Below are 26682 nucleotides of genomic sequence, written 5' to 3'. Positions count from 1 at the left end.
CATGGCATCCAGTCCCATCACTTCATGGGAAATAGATGGGGAAACAGTGGAAAAAGTGTCAGACTATTTTTCTGGGCTCCAAAATCACTACAGATGGTGACTGCAGCCATGAAATTAAAAGACACTTACTCCTTGGGAGGAAAGTTATGACCAACCTAGATAGCATATTGAAAAGCAGAGACATTACTTTGCCAACAAAGGTTGGTCTAGTCAAGGCTATGGTTTTTCCTGTGGTCATGTATGGATGTGAGAGTTGGACTGTGAAGAAGGCAGAGCGCCAAAGAATTGATGCTTTTGAACTGTGGTGTTGCAGAAGACTCTTGAGAGTCCCTTGGACTGCAAGGAGATACAACCAGTCCATTCTAAAGGAGATCAGCTCTGGGATTTCTTTGGAAGGAATGATGCTAAAGCTGAAACTCCAGTACTTTGGCCACCTCATGCAAAGGGTTGACTCATTGGAAAAGACTCTGATGCTTGGAGGGATTGGGGGCAAGAGGAGAAAGGGACGACAGAGGATGAGATGGCTGGATGGCATCACTGACTTGATGGACGTGAGTCTCAGTGAACTCCGGAGTTGGTGATGGACAGGGAGGCCTGGCGTGCTGCAATTCATGGGGTTGCAAAGAGTTGGACACAGCTGAGCGACTGATCTGATCTGATACGTAGTAAGGAAATTGAATAAAAAATATGGCAAAGAAAAGCCATGGACTTGATGGCTTCACTTGTGAATTCTACCAAACATTTAAAGAGAAACTAATGTCAACTGTTCTCAAACATTTCCAAACAATTCAAGAGTATGGAATATTTCCTAACTCATTTTATGAGGCCAGCGTTACCCTAATATCTATTCAAAAAAATCTTACAAGTAGAGAATACCACAGATCATCATACTTTATGAACATTGATAAAAAATACTCAGTAAAATAGTAGGAAACTACATTCAGCAGCATATTAAAAATTAAACACCATTGAGCTTCCAGTTCAAGATGGCAGAGTAGAAGGATGTACACTCACCTCCTCCTGCGAGAGCACAAAAATTACAACTAGCTGTTGAACAACCATCAGCAGAAGGACACAGGACCCACCAAAAAAAAAAGGTACCTTATGTCCAAAGACAAAGGAGAAGCTGCAACAAGATGGTAGTGTCACGCGGTTCTTTGTCTCGTCACAACAAAGATTTGGTGCCACGGAAATTAAAGCCCTCAGCACGTCACAGCTCTCGGGTCTTGGACAAACCGTGCTACAGTTCTTAGGCAAATCAGTGTTACAGCTCCATTTTATTTAGAAGATAGTAGGCGGGGCGGGGGGGGGGGGGGGCGGGGGGGGGGAGAGAGAGAGAGAGAGAGAGAGAGAGAGAGAAAAGAGTGCATGCACTCGGAAGAGAGAGTCCATGAGAAAGCACTTTGGCTCCTCCTTTTATATGTTTTTTGCTCCACCAGGGCCTGCCCTATGCAAATTGGGCTTAGCCAGGAGTGCTGTTTGTTCTGCCTGAAGTCTTCACTCTGGTCCTCGGACCTTCCTTTGACATTCCTTGTCTTTTACCCACTGCCATTTTGGACTCCTTTTCCCTATTCTACCTACCTAACAGTAAGAGAGGCACAAACACAATAAAATAAAATCCTATTCCCACCAGATGGGCGACCTACAAAGTGGAGAACAATAATACAGAGGTTATCCCACTGTTTTGAGGTTCTGAATTTCATTCAGGCTTTCCAGCCTAGGGATCTGGCAAAGGGACTGGGAATCCCCAGGGAACCTGACTTGGAAGGCCAGCAGGATTTCATTTTGGGAATTTCACAGGACTGGAGGAAAGACAGACTGCACTCTTGGAGGACACAAAAAAATCTTGCATGCATCAAGACCCAGGGTAAAGGAGCAGTGACCCCACAGGAAATTGAATCAGACCTACCTGCTAGTGTTGGTGGGTCTACTGGGGAGGCATGGGTCAGCATTGGCTCACCACAGCAATAGGGGCACTAGCAGCAGCAGTCCTGGAAGGGGTCCCCCTTGGTGCAAGTCCTCTTGGAGGTCACAACTAATCCTAACATATAGAGTTTATAGATTCAAGGGCTGGGTTGCCTCAGGGGAAACAACTAACAGGGAGGGAGCAGAATCCAACCCATCACCAGATAATTGGATTAAAGTTTCAATGAGCAAGGCTCTATCCATTAGATCAATCCCACCCAAACCCTCCCTTGAGGAAGATTACACAAGTCTCTGAGCTACATTAAACAGAGGGGAGACAGAAGAATCCAGTTAAGTTCAGCTCAGTTGCTCAGTTGTGTTCCACTCTTTGCGACCCTATGAACCCATATTCCACTCATTTATAGATTGAATGCAATCCCTATCAAGCTACCAACGTATTCTTCACAGAGCTAGAACAAATAATTTCACAATTTGTATGGAAATACAAAAAACCTCGAATAGCCAAAGCTATCTTGAGAAAGAAGAATGGAACTGGAGGAATCAACCTACTTCACTTCAGGCTCTACTACAAAGCCACAGTCATCAAGACAGTATGGTACTGGCACAAAGACAGAAATATAGATCAATGGAACAAAATAGAAAGCCCAGAGACAAATCCACGCACCTATGGACACCTTATCTTTGACAAAGGAGGCAAGAATATACAGAGGATTAAAGACAATCTCTTTAACAAGTGGTGCTGGGAAAACTGGTCAACCACCTGTCAAAGAATGAAACTAGAGCACTTTCTAACACCATACACAAAAATAAACTCAAAATGGATTAAAGATCTAAATGTAAGACCAGAAACTATAAAACTCCTAGAGGAGAACATAGGCAAAACACTCTCTGACATACATCACAGCAGGATCCTTTATGACCCACCTCTCAGAATATTGGAAATAAAAGCAAAAATAAACAAATGGGACCTAATTAAACTTAAAAGCTTCTGCACAACAAAGGAAACTATCAGCAAGGTGAAAAGACAGCCTTCAGAATGGGAGAAAATAATAGCAAATGAAGCAACTGACAAACAACTAATCTCAAAAATATACAAGCAACTCCTACAGCTCAACTCCAGAAAAATAAATGACCCAATCAAAAAATGGGCCAAAGAACTAAATAGACATTTCTCCAAAGAAGACATACAGATGGCTAAGAAACACATGAAAAGATGCTCAACATCACTCATTATCAGAGAAATGCAAATCAAAACCACTATGAGATACCATTTCACGCCAGTCAGAATGGCTGCGATCCAAAAGTCTACAAGCAATAAATGCTGGAGAGGGTGTGGAGAAAAGGGAATTCTCTTACAATGTTGGTGGGAATGCAACCTAGTACAGCCACTATGGAGAACAGTGTGGAGATTCCTTAAAAGACTGGAAATAGAACTGCCCTATGATCCAGCAATCCCACTGCTGGGCATACACACGGAGGAAACCAGAATTGAAAGAGACTTGTGTACCTCAATGTTTATCACAGCACTGTTTATAATAGCCAGGACATGAAGCAACCTAGATGTCCATCAACAGATGAATGGATAAGAAAGCAGTGGTACATATACACAATGGAGTATTACTCAGCCATTCAAAAGAATACATTTGAATCAGTTCTAATGAGGTGGATGAAACTGGAGCCTATTATACAGAGTGAAGTAAGCCAGAAAGAAAAACACCAATACAGTATACTAACACATATATATGAAATTTAGAAAAACGGTAACAATAACCCTGTATACGAGACAGCAAGAGACACTGATGTATAGAACAGTCTTTTGGACTCTGTGGGAGAGGGAGAGGGTGGGATGATTTGGGAGAATGGCATTGAAATACGTAGAATATCATATATGGGATGAGTCGCCAGTCCAGGGTCGATGCACGATATTGGATGCTTGGGGCTGGTGCACTGGGACGACCCAGAGGGATTGTATGGGGAGGGAGGAGGGAGGAGGGTTCAGGATGGGGAACACATGTATACCTGTGGCGGATTCATTTCGATATTTGGCAAAAGCAATTCAATAGTGTAAAGTTTAAAAGTAAAATTAAATTAAATTAAATTAAAAAAAAAAAGTTTCAATGAGCAAGGCTCTGCCCACTAGATCAATCCCACCCAAACCCTCCATTGAGGAAGATCACACAAGTCTCTGAGCTACATTAAACAGAGGGGAGACAGAAGAAGCTAGTTCAGTTCAGTTCAGTTGCTCAGTCGTGTTCCACTCTTTGCGACCCTATGAACCACAGCATGACTGACCTCCCTGTCCCTCACCAACTCCTGGAGTTTACCCAAACTCATGTCCATTGAGTTGGTGATGCCATCCAGCCATCTCATCCTCTGTCGTTCCCTTCTCCTGCCTACAATCTTTCCCAGCATCAGGGTCTTTTCAAATGAGTCAGCTCTTCGCATCAGGTGGCTGAAGTATTGGTTTCAGCTTCAACATCAGTCCTTCCAGTGAACACCCAGGACTGATCTCCTTTAGCATGGACTGGTTGGATCTCCTTGCAGTCCAAGGGACTCTCAAGAGCCTTCTCCAACACCACAGTTCAAAAGCATCAATTCTTTGGCACTAAGCTTTCTTTATAGTCCAAGTCTCACATCCATACATGACTACTGGAAAAACCATAGCTTTGACTAGATGGACCTTTGTTGACAAGGTAATGTTTCTGCTTTTTAATATGCTGTCTAGGTTGGTCATAACTTTCCTTCCAAGGAGTAAGTGTCTTTTAATTTCATGGCTACAGTCACCATCTGCAGTGATTTTGGAGCCCATAAAAATAAAGGCAGCCACTGTTTCCCCATCTATTTTCCATGAAGTGAAGGGACCGGATGCCGTGATCTTAGTTTTCTGAGTGTTGATATTTAAGCCAACTTTTTCACTCTCCTCTTTCACTTTCATCAAGAGGCTCTTTCTGGCACAAGGGTTGTGTCATCTGCATATATGATATTTCTGCATTTGATATTTCTCCCAGCAATCTTGATTCCAGCTTGTGCTTCTTCCAGCCCAGCTTTTATCATGATGTACTCTGCATATAAGCAGGGTGACAATATACAGCCTTGACGTACTCCTTTTCCTATTTGGAACCAGTCTGTTGTTCCATGTTCAGTTCTAACTGTTGCTTCATGACTTGTATACAGGTTTCTCAAGAAGCAAGTCAGGTGTGTGGTATTTCCATTTCTTTCAGAATTTTCCACAGTTTATTGTGATCCACACAGTCAAAGGCTTTGGCACATCAATAAAGCAGAAATACATGTTTTTCTGGGACTCTCTTGCTTTTTTGATGATCCAGCAGATGTGGCCAATTGATCTCTGGTTCCTCTGCCTTTTATAAAACCTTTTTTGAACATCCGGAAGTTCACAGTTCATGTATTGCTTAAGCCTGGCTTGGAGAATTTTGAGCATTACTTTACTAGCATGTGAGATGAGTGCAATTGTGCAGTAGTTTGAGCATTCTTTGGCATTGCCCTACTTTGGAATTGGAATGAAAACTGACCTTTTCCAGTCCTGTGGCCACTGCTGAGTTTTCCAAATTTGCTGACATATTGAGTGCAGCACTTTCACAGCATTATCTTTTAGGATTTGAAATAGGTCAACTGGGAAGTCCATCACCTTCACTAGCTTTGTTTGTAGTGATGACTCCAAAGGCCCACTTGACTTGAAATTTCAGGATGTCTGGCTCTAGGTGAGTGATCACACATTCGTGATTATCTGGGTTGTGAAGATCTTTTTTGTATAGTTTTTCTGTATATTCTTGCCACCTCTCTTAATATCTTCTGTTTCTGTTAGGTCCATGCCATTTCTGTCCTTTAGTGAGCCCATCTTTGCATGAAATGTTCCCTTGGTATCTCTAATTTTCTTGAAGAGATCTCTTGCATTTCCCATTCTATTGTTTTCCTCTATTTCTTTGCATTGATTGCTGATGAAGGCTTTCTCATTTCTCCTTGATTCTTTGGAACTCTGCATTCACAGGGGGTATATCTTTCCTTTTCTCCTTTGCTTTTCACTTCTATTCACAGCTATTTGGAAGGCATCCTCAGACAGCCATTTTACTTTTTTACATTTTTTTTTTCCCTTGGGGATGGTCTTGATCCCTGTCTCCTGTACAATGTCACGAACCTCCGTCCATAGTTCATCAGGCATTCTGTCTATAAGATCTAGTCTCTTAAATCTATTTCTCACTTCCACTGTATAATCATGAAGGATTTGATTTAGGTCATACCTGAATGGTCTAGTAGTTTTCCCTACTTTCTTCTATTTAAGTCTGAATTTGGCAATAAGGAGTTCATGATCTGAGCCACAGTCAGCTCCCAGTCTGGTTTTTGCTGACTGTATAGAGCTTCTCTATCTTTGGCTGCAAAGAATATAACCAAACTGATTTCGGTGTTGGCCATCTGGTGATGTCCATGTGTAGAGTCTTTTCTTGTGTTTTAGAAGAGGGTGTTTGCTATGATCAGTGTGTTGTCTTGGCAAAACTCTATTAACCTTTGCCCTGCTTCATTTTGTACTCCAAGGCCAAATTTTCCTGTTACTCCAGGTGTTTCTTGACTTCCTAGTTTTTTCTAAGGCAATGCCACCCCACTCCAGTACTCTTGCCTGGAAAATCCCATGGACGGAGGAGCCTGGAAGGCTGCAGTCCATGGGGTCGCTGAGGGTCGGACATGATTGAGCGACTCCACTTTCCCTTTCATGCTTTGGAGAAGGAAATGGCAACCCACTCCAGTGTTCTTGCCTGGAGAATCCCAGGGACAGGTGAGCCTGGTGGGCTGCCGTCTATGGGGTCGCACAGAGTCGGACATGACTTAAGCGACTTAGCAGCAGCAGCAGCAATAATAATTAAAAGGTGTATAACTTCCTTGCTAACATCAGTGAATGGGGCACTCTCCATCCCCCCTTCTGATGTCTACGTCAGAAGCTTTCTCTGTCCCTGTTCATACTTTACTAAAACCTTGTGACACAAAAGCTCTTGAGTGATTAAGCCTATTCCCTGGTCCTGAAACTAAACCTTCTTCTTCAGAGATCAAGAGTCTGACACCATTCACCATAGGCTATCACCTTGGGGCCTTGTCTGGGATCTTCAGGACAAGGAGTGGCGGCTGCACAGCACAGGAGCGGCCAAGAGGAGCTACCCCACATTCAAGGTCAGGAGCGGTGGCCAAGAGGAGATACTCCACGTCCAAGGTCAGGAGCAGTGGCTGTGAGGAGATACCCAACATTCAAGGTGAGGAGTGGCAGCTGCAGTTTGCTGGAGCAGCCGTGAAGAGATACCATACCCCACGTCTGAGTTAAGAGAAACCCAGGTAAGATGGTAGGCGCTAAGAGAGGGCATCAGAGGGCAGAGACACTGAAACCACAATCACAGACAGCTAGCCAATCTGATTACACGGACCACAGCCTTGTCTAACTCAGAATATGTAGAAATCTCCTAATACTCAACAACAACAAATCAAATAACCTGGTTCAAAACAGGGTAATGGACTTAAAAAGACGTTTCTCCAAAGAAGATAGAAAATAGCCAATAAGTGCATGAAAAGATGCTCAATATCACTAATCATTAGGAAAATGCAAATCAAAACTACAATTAGACTCCACCTTACATTTGTATGTAGATAGGAAGGCACCTACCAAAAAAAATCCAGAATATAAATGTTGTCTAGGATGTGTAGAAAGCTGGTATCCTTGTGCACTACTGATGGTAATATAGAATGGTATAGGTGTTGTGGAAAACAATACAGCAGTTCCTCAAAAAATTAAAAATAAAATTACCACATGATGAAGCAATTCTCTTTCTGGGTATACACTCAAAAGAAATAAAAGCAGGCTCTTAAAGAGAGATTTGTAGATCTATGTTCATAGAAGCATTATTCACTGAAGCTAAAATGTGAAAGTAACCCAACTGTCCATTGTTGGATGACTAGATAAGTAAAATGCAGTATATACATACAATGGGATATTACTCAGCCTTAGAAAGTGAGGAAATCCTAACATATGCTGCAACGTGGAAGAAACTTGAGGACATTATGCTAAGCAAAAGAAGCCAGTCACAAACTGTATCATTCCACTATATAAGGTACTTAGGGTAGTCAAAATCATAAATATAGAAAGTAGAAAGTGGTTGTCAGGGGTTAAGGAAGGGGGAATGGGGAGATATTGTTTAATGGGTAAGATTTTCAATTTTATAAGATGAAAAGAGTTATGGAGGTAGATGGTGGTGATGGTTGTGAATGTATTTAATGCCACCAATCTATATATTTAAAATTATTAATATGGTAAATTTTATGTTATGTGTATTTCACCACAATAAAAAATGAAGAAAAAGGCAATTTATTTTTTAGGTAATTTATGACTATTCAGACAAAGCACAGAAATCTGTAAAGATTAATTATATCCATAGTATTTTTTATGTAAAAATATAATTTATTATTTTCTTTTTGAGTTTTTTTTGTTCTTAAATTAACATAAACACAATGTCAGAGCTCTGAATATCAAAGAAATAGAATTTCTGTTATGAACATTTTCTTTGAGCCATGGATTACTTTCTAGAACCCATCACTGCCATAAAAGTGTTCTAGTTCCAAGTTCTTCCAATTATTATATCTGTAGCTTTGGACAACATATTTGTTTTTGAAGACTTTATTTCCATATTTTTATGTACTATATGTGATGATGACTTTAAATGTTAATTGTTAAGATTAAATATTGTGATAATACTTCATGAAATGGTTAACCTTATATGTATAATGAGGAATTCCTAACATTGTGAGTTTTTTATATCTTCTACATCTAGGGTATATTAAAGGTCAGGGTTTATCTTAGATGAATTTTCAATATCATCACCCAAATGTTACTCAGGAATCTCCATCTTAATTCAAAACTATGACATCACCCCACACCTCCTTCCCCCTTCTCATTCTTCTCTAATTCCCAATTTGCTTAATGGCACCATTATCTTCCCATGTTGGAAAGTTGAAAAATATAGTAAACTTCACAGTAAACTTCCTCTTACATCAAACAATCCAGTAATTCCAACTGTTTTGTTATCATTGCTCTCAAATATGTTCTCTCCTATCTATTCTTACTACTTACAGGTTTATTTCGAGTCCTTTTGAATTAGAGTCTGGACTACCATGCAGGTGTGCTTTATTATCACTCCCTTACACCTTCTCCTTAAATCCATCTTCCATACCACCATCAGCGTTATTCCTCTAAATTATATCATATTGCCACATACTTAAATCTTTTAAGGGTTACCTATCTATCACCTTTGGAGTGAAATGTAGATTTCCTACTGTGACAAATTTCCTGATTATTTTTCCAATCTCATTTCTCATCAGTCCCTGATCACACCATGGACTATAATGCACACTAAGTATGGGCAGTTCCCCAAATGTGCTATGATCTTTTTCAGCTGACCTGAAGAACAGAAACTTGGGAATGGAAGGATCAATATTGTTTACAGAAGTGTGAAGCTTTGTGGATAAGGTAGGTCTTGAATTGAGGATATGTACCCAAAATAATATGGGGCCTGTATATACAAGAAAAACTATAGGGAAAAAGTGAGGAGACTCCTCTGGTTGGAACAGACAGTTGGATTTAAGTAACAAAAAAGAGGCATACAGAGAGAGTGGTGATAAATTGATAAAGGACATACATTATCAGTTTTCCTAGGTTAACAAGGTTGAATGGGAAAATAGCAAGTTATGCAAACAATGAACAATACTGATGAGTCTCAACTATTTTAATTTTGTTTACCACACTCATAAAACTATAACAATAATAAACAACAGTAACAATAAAATATTGATTGATTGTGGGTGGTATAAAACCTAGGGTGGTCATTACAGTATTAAAAGCATCTATCACAAGATTTGTCAAACGTTAAGACCATCTTCTGGAGAAGGAAACTTACACAATAGATGGAAAGAATTTCTGGTTGAAAAATCTAACTGCACTTTTGAGTCATTAACAATACAAAATATTTGTATAGGATTTCTAGAAAGGACCGTTTCCTAATTCTAGAGTCTGGCAGAAGCAAAGAAGATGAATGGGGTAATTGTCACAATATATTTTAAAGCAACACTTAATGTAATGGGAAAGGGGATGTGAGAAAGAACATATAATAAATACTGCTCATGGGACTCTAAGTTTTGAAGTTATTTGCTCATATCCTCAAAATCTTCTTTGCTGTGTCTTTATCTTTTCCATCTCAATGTATTCTTTTCATTAATCAAGGGTGGAGGTTTTCTCTGCTACCTGTCTGGAGGTTGACCTGAAACAAACCTGAAACAATAGGGTAAAAAACAAACACAAAAAACTTGGGAGTTAAAAGTGGTAATGAAAGAAAAAACATTTTTATCTTCAGACTACTTTAAGTAATTATTTAAAGAAAATATTGGGTATCATGAGCCTTGAAAGCTTCAAACCCATGCCCAAGAAACTACTGTGATGACTTTACAATTATAGATATAATATTATATCTTAAAATACTAAAATAGAACCACATTAATGCTCATTTTGTAACCTAGATGTCTGCTAATATTAGGTTAACACAATATTTACTATACTTGATACTTTTAATTACATATTATTAAAATATAAACATAATTAACTCTAAATGTTTAATTTTAGACTCTGATTCTTTTTCATTTAGTAGGTATATGATCATAAAAATTACTTCAGTACATAATGTCTCATTTTCCTCATCTGTAAAATAGGGATAATAGGGAAAATTATGTAACATCATAGGCCTGTTAGGATAAAATAAGCTAATACATATGAAACTCAAGAATGCATTTCAGATAGTGCTATTAAATTGTTGGTTATTAAATAGCTGTCTGAAGATTTACCTTAGATTTTATGTATTTTTCAATTTCAAAATTGATGTTCTTCCAATATTTTATGTCATATAATATTGTTTATTGGAGAAGGCAATGGCACCCCACTCCAGTACTCTTGCCTGGAAAATCCTATGGATGGAGGGGCCTGGTGGGCTGCAGTCCATGGGGTCGCTAGGAGTCAGACACGACTGAGTGACTTCACTTTATTTTTTCACTTTCATGCATTGGAGAATCCCAGTGATGGGGGAGCCTGGTGGGCTGCTGTCTATGGGGCCACACAGAGTCGGACACGACTGAAGCAACTTAGCACAATATTGTTTATAAACTATATTCAAGAGTAGTACGAAGTCATGAAAATAATCATACTGAGAATTGGATTTTTTCTGAACTTTTGCTTAAAATTTTCACAATTAACAAATCTTAGTCAACTTTTTTCAGATTCAGAATATTGTGAAAGTATTTAGAAATGATCTTTTAAAGGCCTAGAGCAATCCTTTGCTTGTCTGATTATCTACAATTATGCAGTTAGGTTGAATGAAATGTGCTTCTTGGCTGTGACCCATAGACATTGGCAGTATAGCATTTATGAGATGAAATAAAATAATGCTAGTGCTGGTTTCTTATGTTGTTTACACTTCACTTATTACTTGACTAACCATATTTTATTCAGGATCTACCAAAATAGCAGGCATGAATAAATATAGATTGTTCCCAATTTATAAATAAAAGTTGTATTCTAGAAATTCATTTGTAATTTAATCATTTGTAATACAATTATTTTCTTATTAAAGTCACTGTAAAAACTCAGATGGTAATGGCCCCTAAAGTAACACAAAAGCAGAGGAAGTTATATGTGGGGTGTGTGTGTGTGTATAGACTTTCTGTGAGATATGGGTAAAAAGGAGGTGATTGGGGATATCTTTGGAGGTCAAGCTTCCAGAGTCAGCAGCTATGCAGTAGAGTTGGCTCAGAACAGCTTTATACAATAGTTATTTTCTGTGTGGAGTAAGGAGGTCAGGGAGATACAGTGACCTCAGAAAAGGAAAAACATAAGCTAGCAGTAAATAAGTGAGTATCTGTTAAAATAGTGTGCTTATATTTTTGGTAGTTATAACTTTGAAGTCTGCAATTGTGTTGTGTATGTGATGAGATAAGGGAAGATCAGGAATACAAAGATAAGTATTTCTTTTACAAATGAACCTAGATTAGCCAGAACATACTGGGATTCAGCAATGTGATAAAAACAAAGTAAAGATTACTGGATCATGCTTATTATTCCACAATATCACTCTTTCTCCATATAACATTATTTCCTTTGCCTTCTCCTCCAATATACTGCTTACTGCTGCCTTCTTATCCCCACTCTTCATTTTATTGAGGAACTGTACTACACTGGATAAACAGGTTTTATCCTTTAAACATCCACTTTATCTTTAGAAGTAAATTTATTGACTTGATTCATGAGAGATTTCATACTCTGCTTGTTTAATCATTTAACATTTATTGTCTTTGACATCCAAACTCAGGCTTTAAAACTTTGGAAACTTTAGTCTATTACTTGTCCCTCTAAGTAGAAAATGTAATAAATTTAGACACAGCTGCCTTAGTTTTTTCAAACTGGAACACATGGCAGGTTATACAGATTCTACAGTTGTCGAATGCACACTTGTATCACTGCAGCAAACATTTTTTGAATTTAAAATTCTAGTGAAATCTTTTTGAGAATAAAATGCCTCTTTAGTCAATTATTTAAGATATATGATGCTCAATAACATACTGTCTTTAAGTTCTCCCAGTTTAGTCCCTACCAATATTTGGACTCACGTTGATGTGGTCTGGCTTTCTCTATGTGTCTAGATATAGTACATCATTTATCCCATTGTTATATTCGAGGGGACTGGACCAAAGAACTCGATCCATTAGGGAAAAATATATATTCTGAAATTCCTACAAAAAGAAGGTTATTGGCAAATTTTCTGCAACAGGGGCAGTAACAAAGTGCTCTTTACTTTGAGCTTGGGGCAACTGGTTTTCCTTTGGATTGCTCACCAGAATCACTGTAGGTTTTATGGCTGGCTCAGAAAACTACACAATAGTGCAGATAAAGGAAAGAGGCTGGATTCAATCTGAAACCTTGATCTTTAGCTGATTAACGATCATTTTCTCCCAAATTATTCAGAGAGCAGCAGGTCACATTGTCAGCAGAAGGAACATTGTTGATTTGTTCAATATTATTTTGTTATACTCAATTTGAGATCTTTTACTGATTCATCCCAAAGGGAGTTGACTCTATCACAATTAAACACTTTGATGACCCTATACTATCTGATAAGGAATCCAGCAATAAGATACTATGGAAGCACTTTAGTATTATGAAGAAATATTATCAAATTGATGTATAAGAGAGTGACTTTATGAAAAAGTTTGGTGCACAGCTGGCCTCATTAAAGTAGCTTAACAAATTAACAGACCTTGATTAAGTTGGCAGTATCTTTGGGTAGGAGATGATTTTGCTGTATCTTAGACTGAAAATCCCCAGAAAACATGTCTTCCACTGTAACAAAACACAACAAATTCCTAAAAAGCTAGGAATGGAAAAATAGTTTATTTGTATGTAAATATATTTAATTAAGAAGCTATTAGGCAAGACATTGCTTTGATTATTTGGAATATGTAGGTACTATATTTATCTGCCTAAAGGATTGGCTTAACTAAAATTTATTTCAATAAATATTAAGCAGATTAATTAAACTTATTCATGTAAATTCCTGGCTATATAAATAGGAAGGAAATAATATATTAAGTAGACCATTTTGAATTGAAAGTAGGAAAATTTTGGCCACTTTGAAGACATACTGCAAATTAAGCCTTTCTTGAACAAAGACTTCTTCAAATACTTATAAACAAAAGCATTTTTGTGGTTAATTTTTGAAGTATTTACTAATTCAAGAGAATTTTGGTGCAAAAAGCATAATGTATTTGATTGATATTTTCAGACACCTGCTGCTAGGAAGGTCTGAATAACTCCATATTCACACAACTCTCATTATAATAGACTGTACTATGTGAAGATTTTTTTCTTCAGTGTCACTACTAACTCATATTCGTACTTTAAAAAATCTACCACAAATTAGAAGTGTCACTGCTTTGAATGACCTTAATGCAACTCTTCTCCTGTACATTTGGACCTGTCAAGGACTTAAGTTAATTAAATCCTTGAGCAAATTTTATTAATAAATCAAAGCTATTTTCACAGTTTGAAAAAGGTAGGCTACTAATATTACCTTTTGTATGGAATCAAATTGTTTATGCAGAATTGTAACTAGATAACTTATTAAATGACTGTAGACTCTATAGTTCTAATACCATTATCCATGGAAGTCAATGATAAACTTCACAAAAAGACAGATTTCACGAGTTACAATTTTGCTTGTTTCTGAAAAGTGCAAACCAGAATAATAGTCCACACATACATATTTACAACTATTTTAATACATTGGTGACATGTTGTGATCTAAGCATCCAAAATGTTTATAACCATTCTGGAAACTCAGTAAGATGCTATTTTATTTGTCTTCATATAGTTTCTACCTTCAAACATCCACTTGTTTTCCTGTTAAGAAAAGTAACTTCAAGTGACATGTGATCTAAGCATCCAAAATGTTTCTAACCATTCTGGAAACTCAGCAAGATGCTATTTTATTTGTCTTCATATAGTTTCTACCTTCAAACATCCACTTGTTTTCCCGTTAAGAAAACTAACTTCAAGTGCTTTAAAGGGCACTATTTTTTCACTTAGTCTGTATGTTTTTAAAGCATTCTGTGCTATTTACTTATTAAAAGCTTAATGACTGAATGAAGATAGTATGAATGGATTGACTATATGTTCTGATGCTGAGCTGGCTGTTTGGTTCACTTATAATTGGTAAATAAATTATTCCTTTAAAGTGAGCTTCTTTCACTTAAATTGTTTGAGTGGGGAAAGCACTTTTGTTATCCCCATTATAATTGTTTGTGAGGTAAGTATGGACAAGGATGTAACAAACCAGGGATATGTGAAAATATCAAAGCTCTAAGGAAAGAGAATCACGTATTTTTTCCAGAAAAATACTTTGTTAGTGAAGGCATGCAAAATACATAGTTTCTTAAGCTACTGATGAATGTATTGTGAAGTCCGTTTATCTTCAATGAAAATAAAGTCATTGCATATATTTCCATTACATAGCCATAGTCAAAAGGTTGGAATGTATGTACCCACAGCATAGTATTTATGGTAGTCTATTAAGTTCTATTAAGAACTGCTTTTTATTATTATGTTTTTGGGGAATCAAATATCCTCCATTAAAAATTTGATTTTTTTGTGTATAGCTTTCACCCAAAACCAACATATTTTACATATCCCAATTTAGGAAACAGCTCTTAGATACTATGATTTGAACTGCAAAATGTTAGCTGCCTTCCTTAGCTAGTAAGCTAAAACTTATTATAATCAGACTTTCATTTAGCTAAAACATCAAAGCCATAAAATAAAGCATATTTAAATGCTTTCATACTGCTGTAAAATTTCATTTGTGAAAAATACCTGGGGAAAACATCTTTTTTTTTTTTTCCCTCTAATGTTAAGTTTTGTATCTGAGCAATATTATTTTTATTAGTTATCATTGGCCAATATTATGTTTACCTATACAGAAGCTATATATTTATACTAAGCAATTACAACTATTTCCTGGGAGGTGTGTTCTCTTGGGAAAATCACAAAATTTTCCTCTATTAAAGTACAAGAGGATTAAGAAGATACTGATTTTGTACTTTCATTTTGGTTATAAGAATATATGCCTTATTTTGAATACACAGATTCTAATAGAAAACACATCCTAATAGAAAACAGTTATTTCAAGTTGCACACTTATGAACACAGACACAACAATCCAAATTAAGTATATTTGTTTGTCATGTCTAATGAACTATAACAAGGCTAAAATTCAAAGCATACTAAATTATGCCTCAATGAAAACATCTTGGTAAAGTTTCATCAAAATAAATATTACTTGCTGCTGATAAAAACATTTTATCAAACAGAAATCTTTGTGTATGCAATTCAGAGTGCTAGAAGAAACATTTGATAAAGACTTATTAAAATATATTAGTTTTACTTATTTTCAGGGGAAATAAGATAAAGTAAATTTTAAGTCAAAAGTATCAAAGGTTTGGGGTTTTTTGCTCCCAAATATTATTTCATCTAATTAATTTAAATTTAATTTATTTAAGTGGGAGATTAGAATATCATGACTATTTCTGAACAACCTTCTTCATAAAATGGGATTTTTGAGAGATAGTTGTTTTAAAATGTCTTGATCCATGGTATTTAAAGTTCATTTAACTATATTTTCTCTCTGCACATATAAGGAAAGAACCAACACCAGGCCATGTACAGGTGAGAGGAAGTAGGTAAAACAGTACAAAATTTAGATAGTATGTTATGCAACTCTTGATAAAGTGGTAGATTAACCAGTCACAGTGCAATCAAGGCCATTCTGCTATTTGTCAGTTGTTTAGCAGCTTGATCTTTTAAATGGAAAACCATGTTGTTGGCTACAGGGTCAAAGGAGAAGTAATACTGGACACCTTGTCTCCTATTTTCCATGGTTTGAATATCCAAGTAAATAAAAATAGAGTTTTTAAAATCCTGTTCCAATGTAGCCCTCTGAATTGTAGGAAGTGTGGAGAAAATAAAATCTACATTTGTATAAACTTACCTTTAAAAATTGATTCATAGCATCTGATGGCATGGCAAACTTCACAACATTTAGTGGTTCAGCTTCTACTATAATATCAAAACTAGGGAGTGGAATATTTAAATTGGAGTGAAAGTTTAAGCTGGCAAGCTCCTTGATAACAGTGGGATTCTGGACCTCAGAGAAATCTTTTAAAAAACCAGATTCCTTGGCATCAAGGACATCCTTGAACTCAGTGGCATGTTTAAAACTAACAGAATCCATGGGGCCAGGATAATCTTTGAAACAGGGACCAAATCTGTAGTCATCAAAAATTGTATAACTCCTACCAAGCTTAGGTGGATTCAATTTAGATGTGGTCAACTTTTCAGGAGTAGAAATACAGTTAGTGCCAGCAACAAAAATTGAGGAATTACTATAAACAATATTAGGAATAGCAGAACTGGAATTGATTTTCAATTTGGTCTCAGAGAGATTATTAGCATTGCTGGTACTAGAATCATGATGAGTGTTTATGATATGATAATTGGGGTTGATGACAAAGTTGGAGCTAATGATATGAGTAAATCTGGGCTCATGGTTAGTGTCTGAGGCACAGTTGGTATAAGTTGGGCTAATAGCACCAGTGCAACTAGTGCTGTAACTGGTGTCAGTGACATTGACAGTGCTAGAAGTAGAGCTGGGACTGGCAGCATAGCTATTTCTGGCCCTACAGTTGGGGTTATCTACAAAATTAGAACCTACTGCATGGGTAAATCCTGGGACATATTCAAGGTTTGAACCACAGTTTGAAATAGCTACATAGTTGTGGCCAGCAGCACTGATGGATTTTGTTTCATAGATGGAGTTAGCATTCTTGTTAGGACTGAAAGCAATATTGTGACTAGTAGCATTACTAAGCCTGGCATTATAGCTAGAATTAGGGTTTTTTTCAAGATCAGAGCTATTATTATTGGGACTAGGGCTATTATTGTTGAGGCCAGGGTTATTGCTGTTTAGGATAGGGCTATTATTGGGTCTAAGGCCATTAATGTTGGGGCCAGAGACACTGCTGCTGAGTCCAGGGCTGAAGGGATGCAGTCTTATATTTTGGGGTCCAGAACCATTGTTCTGGAGGTCAGATTCATTAATGTTAGGGCTAGGTGCATTTTTGGGGCCAAGTCCATTGTTGAGGCCAATGATACTGCTTGAATCAATGCTGAAGCCAGCACCCTTGCAGGAACCAGAAGTGCAGTCTGGGCCAGCTCCATTTTGGAGTCCAGAGGTGTAGTTGGGATTAGAGTCATTATTGGAGTCAGCAGTACACTCCTGATAAACATCAATATCTGGGACAAAGACATTTTGTGAATTGTTGGTGTGTTTGTCTTCCTCAAAATCAGTGTTACATTTGGAGTTAGCATCATTTTTAGTAGCACTATCAATGTCAGAGTCAGGTTCACTGCTGGATTCACTTCCACCGTTAGAGTCACCATCACTGTTAGAATCAGCTCCACTTGTAGAGTCAGCATCACCACTGGGATCAGACTCATTGCTTGTGTCTGCATTATTTTCAGCATTACTATCTTTTGGATCAGTGTTATCAGGGTCAGACTTATCTTTGGGATCTTTCCTGTCTTTGGTATTGCTTTCATCTTCAGGGTCTGTTTCATCTTCAGGCTCTTTCTCATCTTCAGAATCTGTCTCATCTTCATGTTTTGCCTCATCTTTCAAAAGAGGCTTGTGTTTGGCCTTATCTTTGAGATTGCCAGTAATGACCAGTTTAGTCTCATCATCAGGATTGGCCTCATTTTCAAATTTGGCAGTAAGTTTAAACTTACCCTCGCTTTCAAGGCCAGCAGCGTTGCTGGTGTTGATGACATTGCCTGGGCCGGGGGTACTATGGCGGCTCATATTATTTTGAGGATTCATTGGAAAGGTATGAGTAACAGTAGAGCCCATGAGATTCTGGAAAGCCGAGCAACTTTCACAGTGTAAAAAAGAAGTTGAACCTAAAGAATATTTATAATCCTCCTGGTGGAAAGGGCAGCAGATGCCCACAGAATGCTCAGGATCCAAGGATCGAGATAAAGGGCTGTTCTGAGAAGTCTTGTGGTGTCTAATAGATCTGGAACTCAGAGAATATTTAGAATCCAAGGGAACTTGGAGATGTAAAGGACAGTCAGGGTCTGAATCATCATCAAAATTAATGAGACACTTATGAAAAGAAAAATTATTGATTTGTACAAAACATTTAGAACATAAAACAGCTCCAGTGTCTAAAGTGTATGTGTTATTTCTGTGAGTCTTGGGGCATACAGCAAACCAAAGGCTCATGGAAGTAGGGTGGCAGAGAGGCACTAAAAATTCAGAGATGTAACCCTGAGGATTTAGGAAATGAACAGGATTCATTTGAGACCTGGAACTCTGAAATCTCTGTAGGTATCTATAGTCTGTGTAACAACTCTTACAGACAGAAATTTTGTGGCTGGCATTTCTGTGATGCTTGTTATTCATGAAAGTATTTGGGTTTGAAAAAAGGTTGTGGCTGCGCTTTTCCATTAACTTTAGCTGTGAGTCTTGCTTATCACTCAGAGTTGGTGATATCTCTTTGAATCTTACAATCTTGTCATCACTTGGGTATCTCACAAGCTGAATTCTGGACACTGCTAGAGAGAGAAGAGTAAATATGAGCAAGAACAATGAAAAAAATGAATTTGACAAACACAATAAACATTACACACACACAAATCTGTGCAAAGGAAAAAAATGCCATTTCCTTCAATAGGTTCTTACTATTGGATATTTCAAAAGGAAGCCATGATGCTACAGTTTCTGCTCAAACAGCTGTCATATTGGGCTTATTAAGACACAAAAATGAAACATGGTCATTTATCTCAGATTTTATTCTCTTCAGATTCAGAGAACTTAATCTTTAGTTTAAATAGGAATTCATTGGCATCATTTGGCCAAAATAAAACTTGCTTTTCACATATTGGATACTGCATATCTATATTAATTTTATCTTGCTTTTAGAAATATTGGGTTGACCAGAAACTTTGGGTTTTTCTATAAGATGTTATGAATGAATTTTTTTGACCATTCTAATACTGGCAATATTTTCTTTCCTGGAATATAATCCCTATAATTAATACAATCTTCATGTTTTGAAACAAAAATTTCTTTGGTCTTGATGTGTCAAAATGGCAAAATTTCCTGATAGTAAATGTATTATCATGGATCAGTTTTATGCAGCTGTCAAGAACTCACTGGCATATGATTCTGGAAATTTAGATATTTACCTATACCTCAACTTTAAAATTACAGTTCAGTAAATGTATGGAATAACTGTTCTTCAGGTACACAGGCAGAAATAAAGTAAAAATCATTGTGATTTAATTTTAAAACAGAAGATTTCTTTCCACTATTGCCTTAGGTCCTAAGAACAATTTCTCCATGTTTTGGCATCAAACACTGCATCATATTTGGGGAGGAGTCAAGGAACACTGAGTAGTAGCTTCCATTTAGAAACTGACAGTGAATTTTTATATAGAAGGAGATGTGTCTTCTCATCCAGTTTCTCTTAGGGTCATATAGAATACTTAGGATAAAATTTTAATTATATACTCATAATCTTTAGGTATTTATAAAAGAGAAAAATTTAAGTAGGTCCATTCTGAAAAGTATTCACTGAATATATATATATATAGTTTCAATTTTATATATAAATGATTTGGTCTACTATGAAACATTTAAAATGTATAGTCTTCATAAAAAAAGGAATTCACATTCTTATAAATACAAGCAGTCATTATGTTGCCCTCATAGCAGTCAATGGTGTATGCATAATGTAAAATAATGTAGACTTGCTGCTGCTGCTGCTACTGCGTCGCTTCAGTCGTGTCCGACTCTGTGCGACCCCATAGATGGCAGCCCACCAGGCTCCCGAGTCCCTGGGATTCTCCAGGGAAGAATACTGGAGTGGGTTGCCATTTCCTTTTCCAATGCATGAAAGTGAAAAGTTAAAGTGAAGTCACTCAGTCGTGTCCGACTCTTAGTGACCCCATGGACTGCAGCCCACCAGGCTCCTCCATCCATGGGATTTTCCAGGCAAGAGTACTGGAGTGGGGTGCCATTGCCTTCTCCAATGTAGACTTAGTAGTATCTATTTCTATGCTTTATAGTAAATACTCAAAGCATGACTATACATTTATTAACTCAAGCTGAGTGCCAGGAAATACTGAAAGAGAGGGGTGACTAGTATTTTCAGTGGCTCTATTCTTCAATAATATGCACTATATATTTTATTCATACAGTGCTATTATTATAAATTAATGACAAAGGCTTATTCCCTGACAAAAACAAAAGAGTGATGTAATTTGGCTACTTGTTAGACTTTTTCACATTCAAGATAAAAGGGAATATAAAACAGTTGTAATTAATCTGGAAAAAAATTGCAAGTATATGGTATTGAAGGTGTACACAGTTCTTAAACTCAATGAAATACACCATTAGAAAAAAAGGCCCATCATGCATGAGTTTGTATTATTAAACTGGATAGTATCTTGTAATTAGGAATGAGGTATAACACTAAGAGTAAGATAAAAATGAGACAGCAGTACACAGGCTGCCCCACAGAGAGAACCCAAATCATAAACAAGAAAGTAGCTCTCATTTAATAATCTTAAAGATGTATCTCTGAAATCCAGAAGCAAATGAATGCATTCATATGCAAAAGATGAAATAGAACATCTACGTCTGTGCTTGCTAAGTCACTATAGTTACGTCTAACTCATTGGGACCCTATGGACTGTAGCTTGCCAGACTCCTCTGTCCATAGGATTCTCCAGGAAAGAATACTGGAGTGGGTTGCCATTCCCTTCTCCAGGGGATCTTCAAGACCCAGGAATGTAACTTGTATCTCTAATGTCTCCTATGTTGGCAGGAGGGTTCCCTATGACTAGCACCACATGGGAAGCCAGAACATCTATAATAACCAATTTATTTCTACATGATGATCTGTACCTACAGAGTTTGGTGTGGCAACAAGCTACAAGTCCTTTCATTATAGGGGACTGGAATGCAAAAGTAGGAAGTCAAGAAATACTTGGAGTAACAGGCAAATTTGGCCTTGGAGTAGAGAATAAAGCAGGGCAAAGGCTAACAGAGTTTTGCCAAGAAAACGCACTGGTCATAGCAAACACCCTCCTCCAACAACACAAGAGAAGACTCTACACATGGACATCACCAGATGGTCAATACTGAAATCAGATTGATTATATTGTTTGGAGCCAAAGATGAAGAAGCTCTATACAGTCAGCAAAAAGAAGACCGGGAGCTGACTGTGGCTCATATCATGAACTCCTTATTGCCAAATTCAGAATTAAATAGAAGAAAGTAGGGAAAATCACTAGACCATTCAGGTATGACCTAAATCAAATCCCGTACGACTCTACAGTGGAAGTGACAAATAGACTCAAGGGATTAAATCTGATAGACAGAGTGCCTGAAGAACTATGGATGGAGGTTCATGACATTGTACAGGAGGCAGGGATCAAGACCATCCCCAAGAAAAAGAAATATGAAAAAGCAAAATGATTGTCTGAGGAGGCCTTACAAACAACTGTGAAAAGAAGAGAAGCAAAAGGCAAAGGAGAAAAGGAAAGATATACCCATCAGGATGCAGAGTTCCAAAGAATAGTAAGGAGAGATAAGAAAGCCTTCCTCAGTGATCAATGCAAAGAAATAGAGAAAAACAATAGAATTGGAAAGACTAGGGACTTCTTCAAGAAAATTAAGAGATCTCAAGGGAATATTTCATGCAAAGATGGGCTCAATAAAGGACAGAAATGATACGGACCTAACAGAAGCAGTATATATTAAGAAGAGGTGGCAAGAATACAGGGAAGAACTATACAAAAAAGCTCCTCATGACCCATATAATCACGATGGTGTGATAACTCACCTAGAACCAGATGTGCTGGAATGCCAAATCAAGTAGGCTTTAGGAAGCATCACTATGAACAAAGCTAGTGGAGGTGATGGAACTCCAGTTGAGTTATTTCAAATCCTAAAAGAAGATGGTGTGAAAGTGCTGCACTCAATATGCCAACAAATTTGGAAAACTCAGCAGTGGCCACAGGAATGGAAAAGGTCAGTTTTCATTCCAATCCCAAAGTAGGGCAATGCAAAAGAATGTTCAAACTACCACAGAATTGCACTCATCTCATACGCTAGCAAAGTAATGCTCAAAATTCTCCAAGCCAGGCTTCAGCAGTATGTGAACGGTGAACTTCCAGATGTTCAAGCTGGATTTAGAAAAGGCAGAGGAACCAGAGATCAAATTTCCAACATCCGTTGGATCATAGAGAAAGCAACAGAGTTCCAGAAAACCATCTACTTCTGACTACGCTAAAGCCTTTGACTGTGTGGATCAGAAGAAACTGTGGGAAATTCTTAAAGAGACGGGAATACCAGACCACCTGACCTGCCTCCTATGAAATCTGTATGCAAGTCAAGAAGAAACAGTTAGAACTGGACATGGAACAACAAATTGGTTCCAATCAGGAAAGGGATATCTTAAGGCTGTATATTGTCACTCTGCTTATTTAATTTATATGCAGATTACATCATGAGAAATGCATATGATGCATCATATACATGTGATATGAATCTTACAGTAACCACAAACTAAACCCCTAAAATAGATACACACACATAAAAAGAAAAAGGAATCCAAATATAACAATAAAGATAGTCCTCAAATTCCAAGGGCAGAGAGCAAAAGAAGAAAAAAAGGATTGCAAAACAACCCCCAAACAATTAAGAATATGGCAACAAGTACACACCTACAAATAAATAAAGGTAAATAAACTGCATGTTCCATTCAAAAGATATAGTGTGGTTGGAATGAATAAAAAACAAAGCCCACCTACACACTCCCTACTACAGACTCCAGATCTAAAGACAGAGTGAAAGTGAGGAGATGGAAAACGCCTCCATGTAAATAGAAATGAAAAAAAAAAAAAAGCTGGGCTAGCAATGCTTATCTTATACAAAACAGATTTAAAACAAAGATGTAATAAGAATCAAAGAAGGACATTACATAATGATAAAGGGATCAATCCCACAAGAAGGTACCACAATATTAAATATATATGCATTGAAACACAGGAGCACCTAAATACATATAGCAAATATTAATAAAAATGAAAGGAGAAATTTACACTAACAAAATAGTTGTGGGGAATTTTAACACCCCAATTACATTGACAGACAGATTATCCATTATCCAGATAGAAAATCAAAAAGAAAACACTGGCCTTAAATGACACGTTGTTGTTATTGTTTTTTAGTCACTAAGTTATGTCTGACTCTTGTGACCCTATAGACTGTAGCCCGCCAGATTCCTCTGTCCATGGGATTCTCCAGGCAAGAATACTGGAGTGGGTCACCATTTCCTTCTCCAGGGGATCTTCCCAATTCAGGGAGCAAACCCACATCTCTTGCATTGGCAGGTGGATTCTTTGCCACTGAGCCATCAGGGATGCCCAATTTGGTAACATGTCTGCCTAAACCATTTGTCCATTTTACATTTAGTTTTTTCTTATTATTGCATTTTGAGTATTCTTTTTATATTCTAGATACAGTGCTTTACCAAATATATGCGTTGAAAATCCTCTTCATAGTGTATAGCATCCTTTCATTCCTTTACAATTTTCTGGAAAATTGAACTTTTAAATTTTGTTGAAGTCCAATTTTTATCAAGTGTTTCTTATAGGGATAATGCTCTCTTGTAGTAAATAGTAAATCTTCATCTAACTCAAGGTCACAAAGATTTTTCTTCATCTAGTAGTATATGTTTTTAGGATTTATATTTAGTTCTATTCTCCATTTGAGTTAATTTTGTATATGATACAAGAAATGAATTAAAATTAACAATTTTTATCTTGCACTTCGATATCTAATTTTCCCAACAACATTTGGTGAAAAGAATATCTTTTCTTCATATAATGTCTTCCCTGATAGCTCAGTTCGTAAAGAATCCACCTTCAAAGCAGGAGACCCAAGTTCAGTCCCTGGGTTGGGAAGATCCCCTAGAGGACAGAATGGCTACCCATTCCAGTATTCTTGCTGGGAGAATTCCATGGACTGGGGAGCCTGGTAAGCTACAGTCCATGGGGTCTCAAAGAGTCAGACCTGACTGAGTGACTTTCACTTTCAAAGAAATAAAACCATGGGTCTCTGGCCAACTGATTTTTGACAAGGATGACAAGACCATTCTATGAGGAAATAATAGTCTCTTCAAGGGATATTGGGTCAACTGGACATCTACATGCAAAAGAATTGTTCCCTAACATGACACCATACACAAAAAGTAATTCAAAATGGATCAAACTACCAAATTTAAGAATTAAAATTATAGTATTCTTAAAAAAATGTGTAAATCTTTACAATCTTGGATTTGGCAAGTGATTCTTATACATTACGTATATATTATGAATAGAATAAAGACAAGTAATTTTGATGTCAACAAAATTTTTCAAATCTGTGCTTCAAAGGACACAATGAATAAAATGAAAAGACAATCCACAGAATGGAATAAAATATTTGCAAATCATACATATGATAAAAATATGTTTTCAGGATATATAGAAACTCATAACTTAATAACAAATATATATATATTTGTTAATAACATATATATATATATATGTATATATGTAAAAAAATAGGATACTAGTAGACATTTATCCAAGAAAGATATACAATGACCAAAAAGTACATAGAAAGATGCTCAACATCATTAGTCATCAAGGAAATAGATGTCAAAACTATTTATTTAATATTGTTTCATAACCACCAGGATGGCTATACAGAAGTCAAATAATGACAAGTGTCAAGGAGGATGTGGAGAAAAAGCAATCCTCATACACTGCAGGTGGGAATATAAAATTATGCAGTCACTTTGGGAAACAGTCTGTAGTTCTTCAAGCAATTAAACATCAGATAACCATATGACACAGCAACTCCATTCCTAGGTATATATCCAAGAGAAATGGAGATATACCTCTATGTATACAAATGTTCATAGCATCATTATTCATAATAAGCAAAATATGTAGCTAACTCATACATCCACCAACTGACAAATATCTAAACAAATTGCAGTATATCCATACAATGGAATGTTATTCAGTCATGAAAAGAATGAAGTACTGATACATGCTACAATATAGATTAACCTTGAAAGCATTATACAAATTAAATGAGACACGTGTACCCCAATGTTCATTGCAGCACTGTTTATAATAGCCAGGACATGGAAGCAACCTAGATGCCCATCAGCAGATGAATGGATAAGAAAGCTGTGGTACATATACACAATGGAGTATTACTCAGCCATTAAAAAGAATACATTTGAATCAGTTCTAATGAGATGGATGAGACTGGAACCTATTATACAGAGTGAAGTAAGCCAGAAAGAAAAACACCAATACAGTATACTAATGCATATATATGGAATTTAGAAAGATGTTAACAATAACCCTGTGTACGAGACTGCAAAAGAGACACCAATGTATAGAACAGTCTTATGGACTCTGTGGGAGAGGGAGAGGGTGTGGAGATTTGGGAGAATAGCATTGAAACATGTATAATATCATGTATGAAACGAGTCGCCAGTCCAGGTTCGATGCACGGTACTCGATGCTTGGGGCTGGTGCACTGGGACGACCCAGAGGGAGGGTAGGGGAGGGAGGAGGGAGAAGGGTTCAGGATGGGGAATGCGGGTATACCTGTGGCGGATTCATTTCGATATTTTGCAAAACTAATACAATATTGTAAAGTTTAAAAATAAAATAAAATTAAAAAAAAAAGGTAAAAAAAAATTAAATGAATATAGTTACAAAAGTCTATGTATTACATGATTCTGTTCATATGAAATGTCCAGGATAGAGGAATCTATAGATACTTAAGTAGATTAGTGGTTTCTTAAGACTAGAGAGAAAATTATACAGTCACTTTGGAAAAAAGACTACAGCTCTTCAACTGTAGGCAGTTGAAGGAGTAACTGGGTGATAACCACAGGTACAGTGTTAACTTCTATGGTGATAAAAATTATCCAAAACAGTTGTTATTGTTGTTTATATCTATACTTAAAACTATTACTTGT

At 36.9% G+C, this 26682-nt stretch overlaps 1 protein-coding gene across 6 annotated transcripts in view; it reads right to left on the bottom strand.

The window, feature by feature from the left end:
- Nucleotides 1-8392: 8392 nt before the first annotated feature.
- The window catches only part of LOC113887278, a 463883-nt gene continuing 445593 nt past the window's right edge, over nt 8393-26682 (bottom strand). For 4 of the 6 annotated variants that reach the window (XM_027534327.1, XM_027534322.1, XM_027534328.1 and 1 more), the window contains 3 exons: nt 16554-19177; nt 13269-13351; nt 8393-10240 (listed from right to left, as the gene is read on the bottom strand). In XM_027534327.1, coding sequence (XP_027390128.1) covers nt 13274-13351; nt 16554-19177 — 2702 coding nt within the window. In that variant the 3' untranslated portion in view covers nt 8393-10240; nt 13269-13273. The remainder of the gene's footprint in view (nt 10241-13268; nt 13352-16553; nt 19178-26682) is intronic. The other 2 variants (XM_027534324.1, XM_027534325.1) reach the window with 2 other exon arrangements.

The sequence above is a fragment of the Bos indicus x Bos taurus genome, chromosome X, assembly GCF_003369695.1.
Source record: "Bos indicus x Bos taurus breed Angus x Brahman F1 hybrid chromosome X, Bos_hybrid_MaternalHap_v2.0, whole genome shotgun sequence".
Lineage (NCBI taxonomy): Eukaryota > Metazoa > Chordata > Mammalia > Artiodactyla > Bovidae > Bos > Bos indicus x Bos taurus.
The sequence above is the reverse complement of the archived record's forward strand: the minus strand, read 5'-3'. Positions and strand labels throughout refer to the sequence as shown.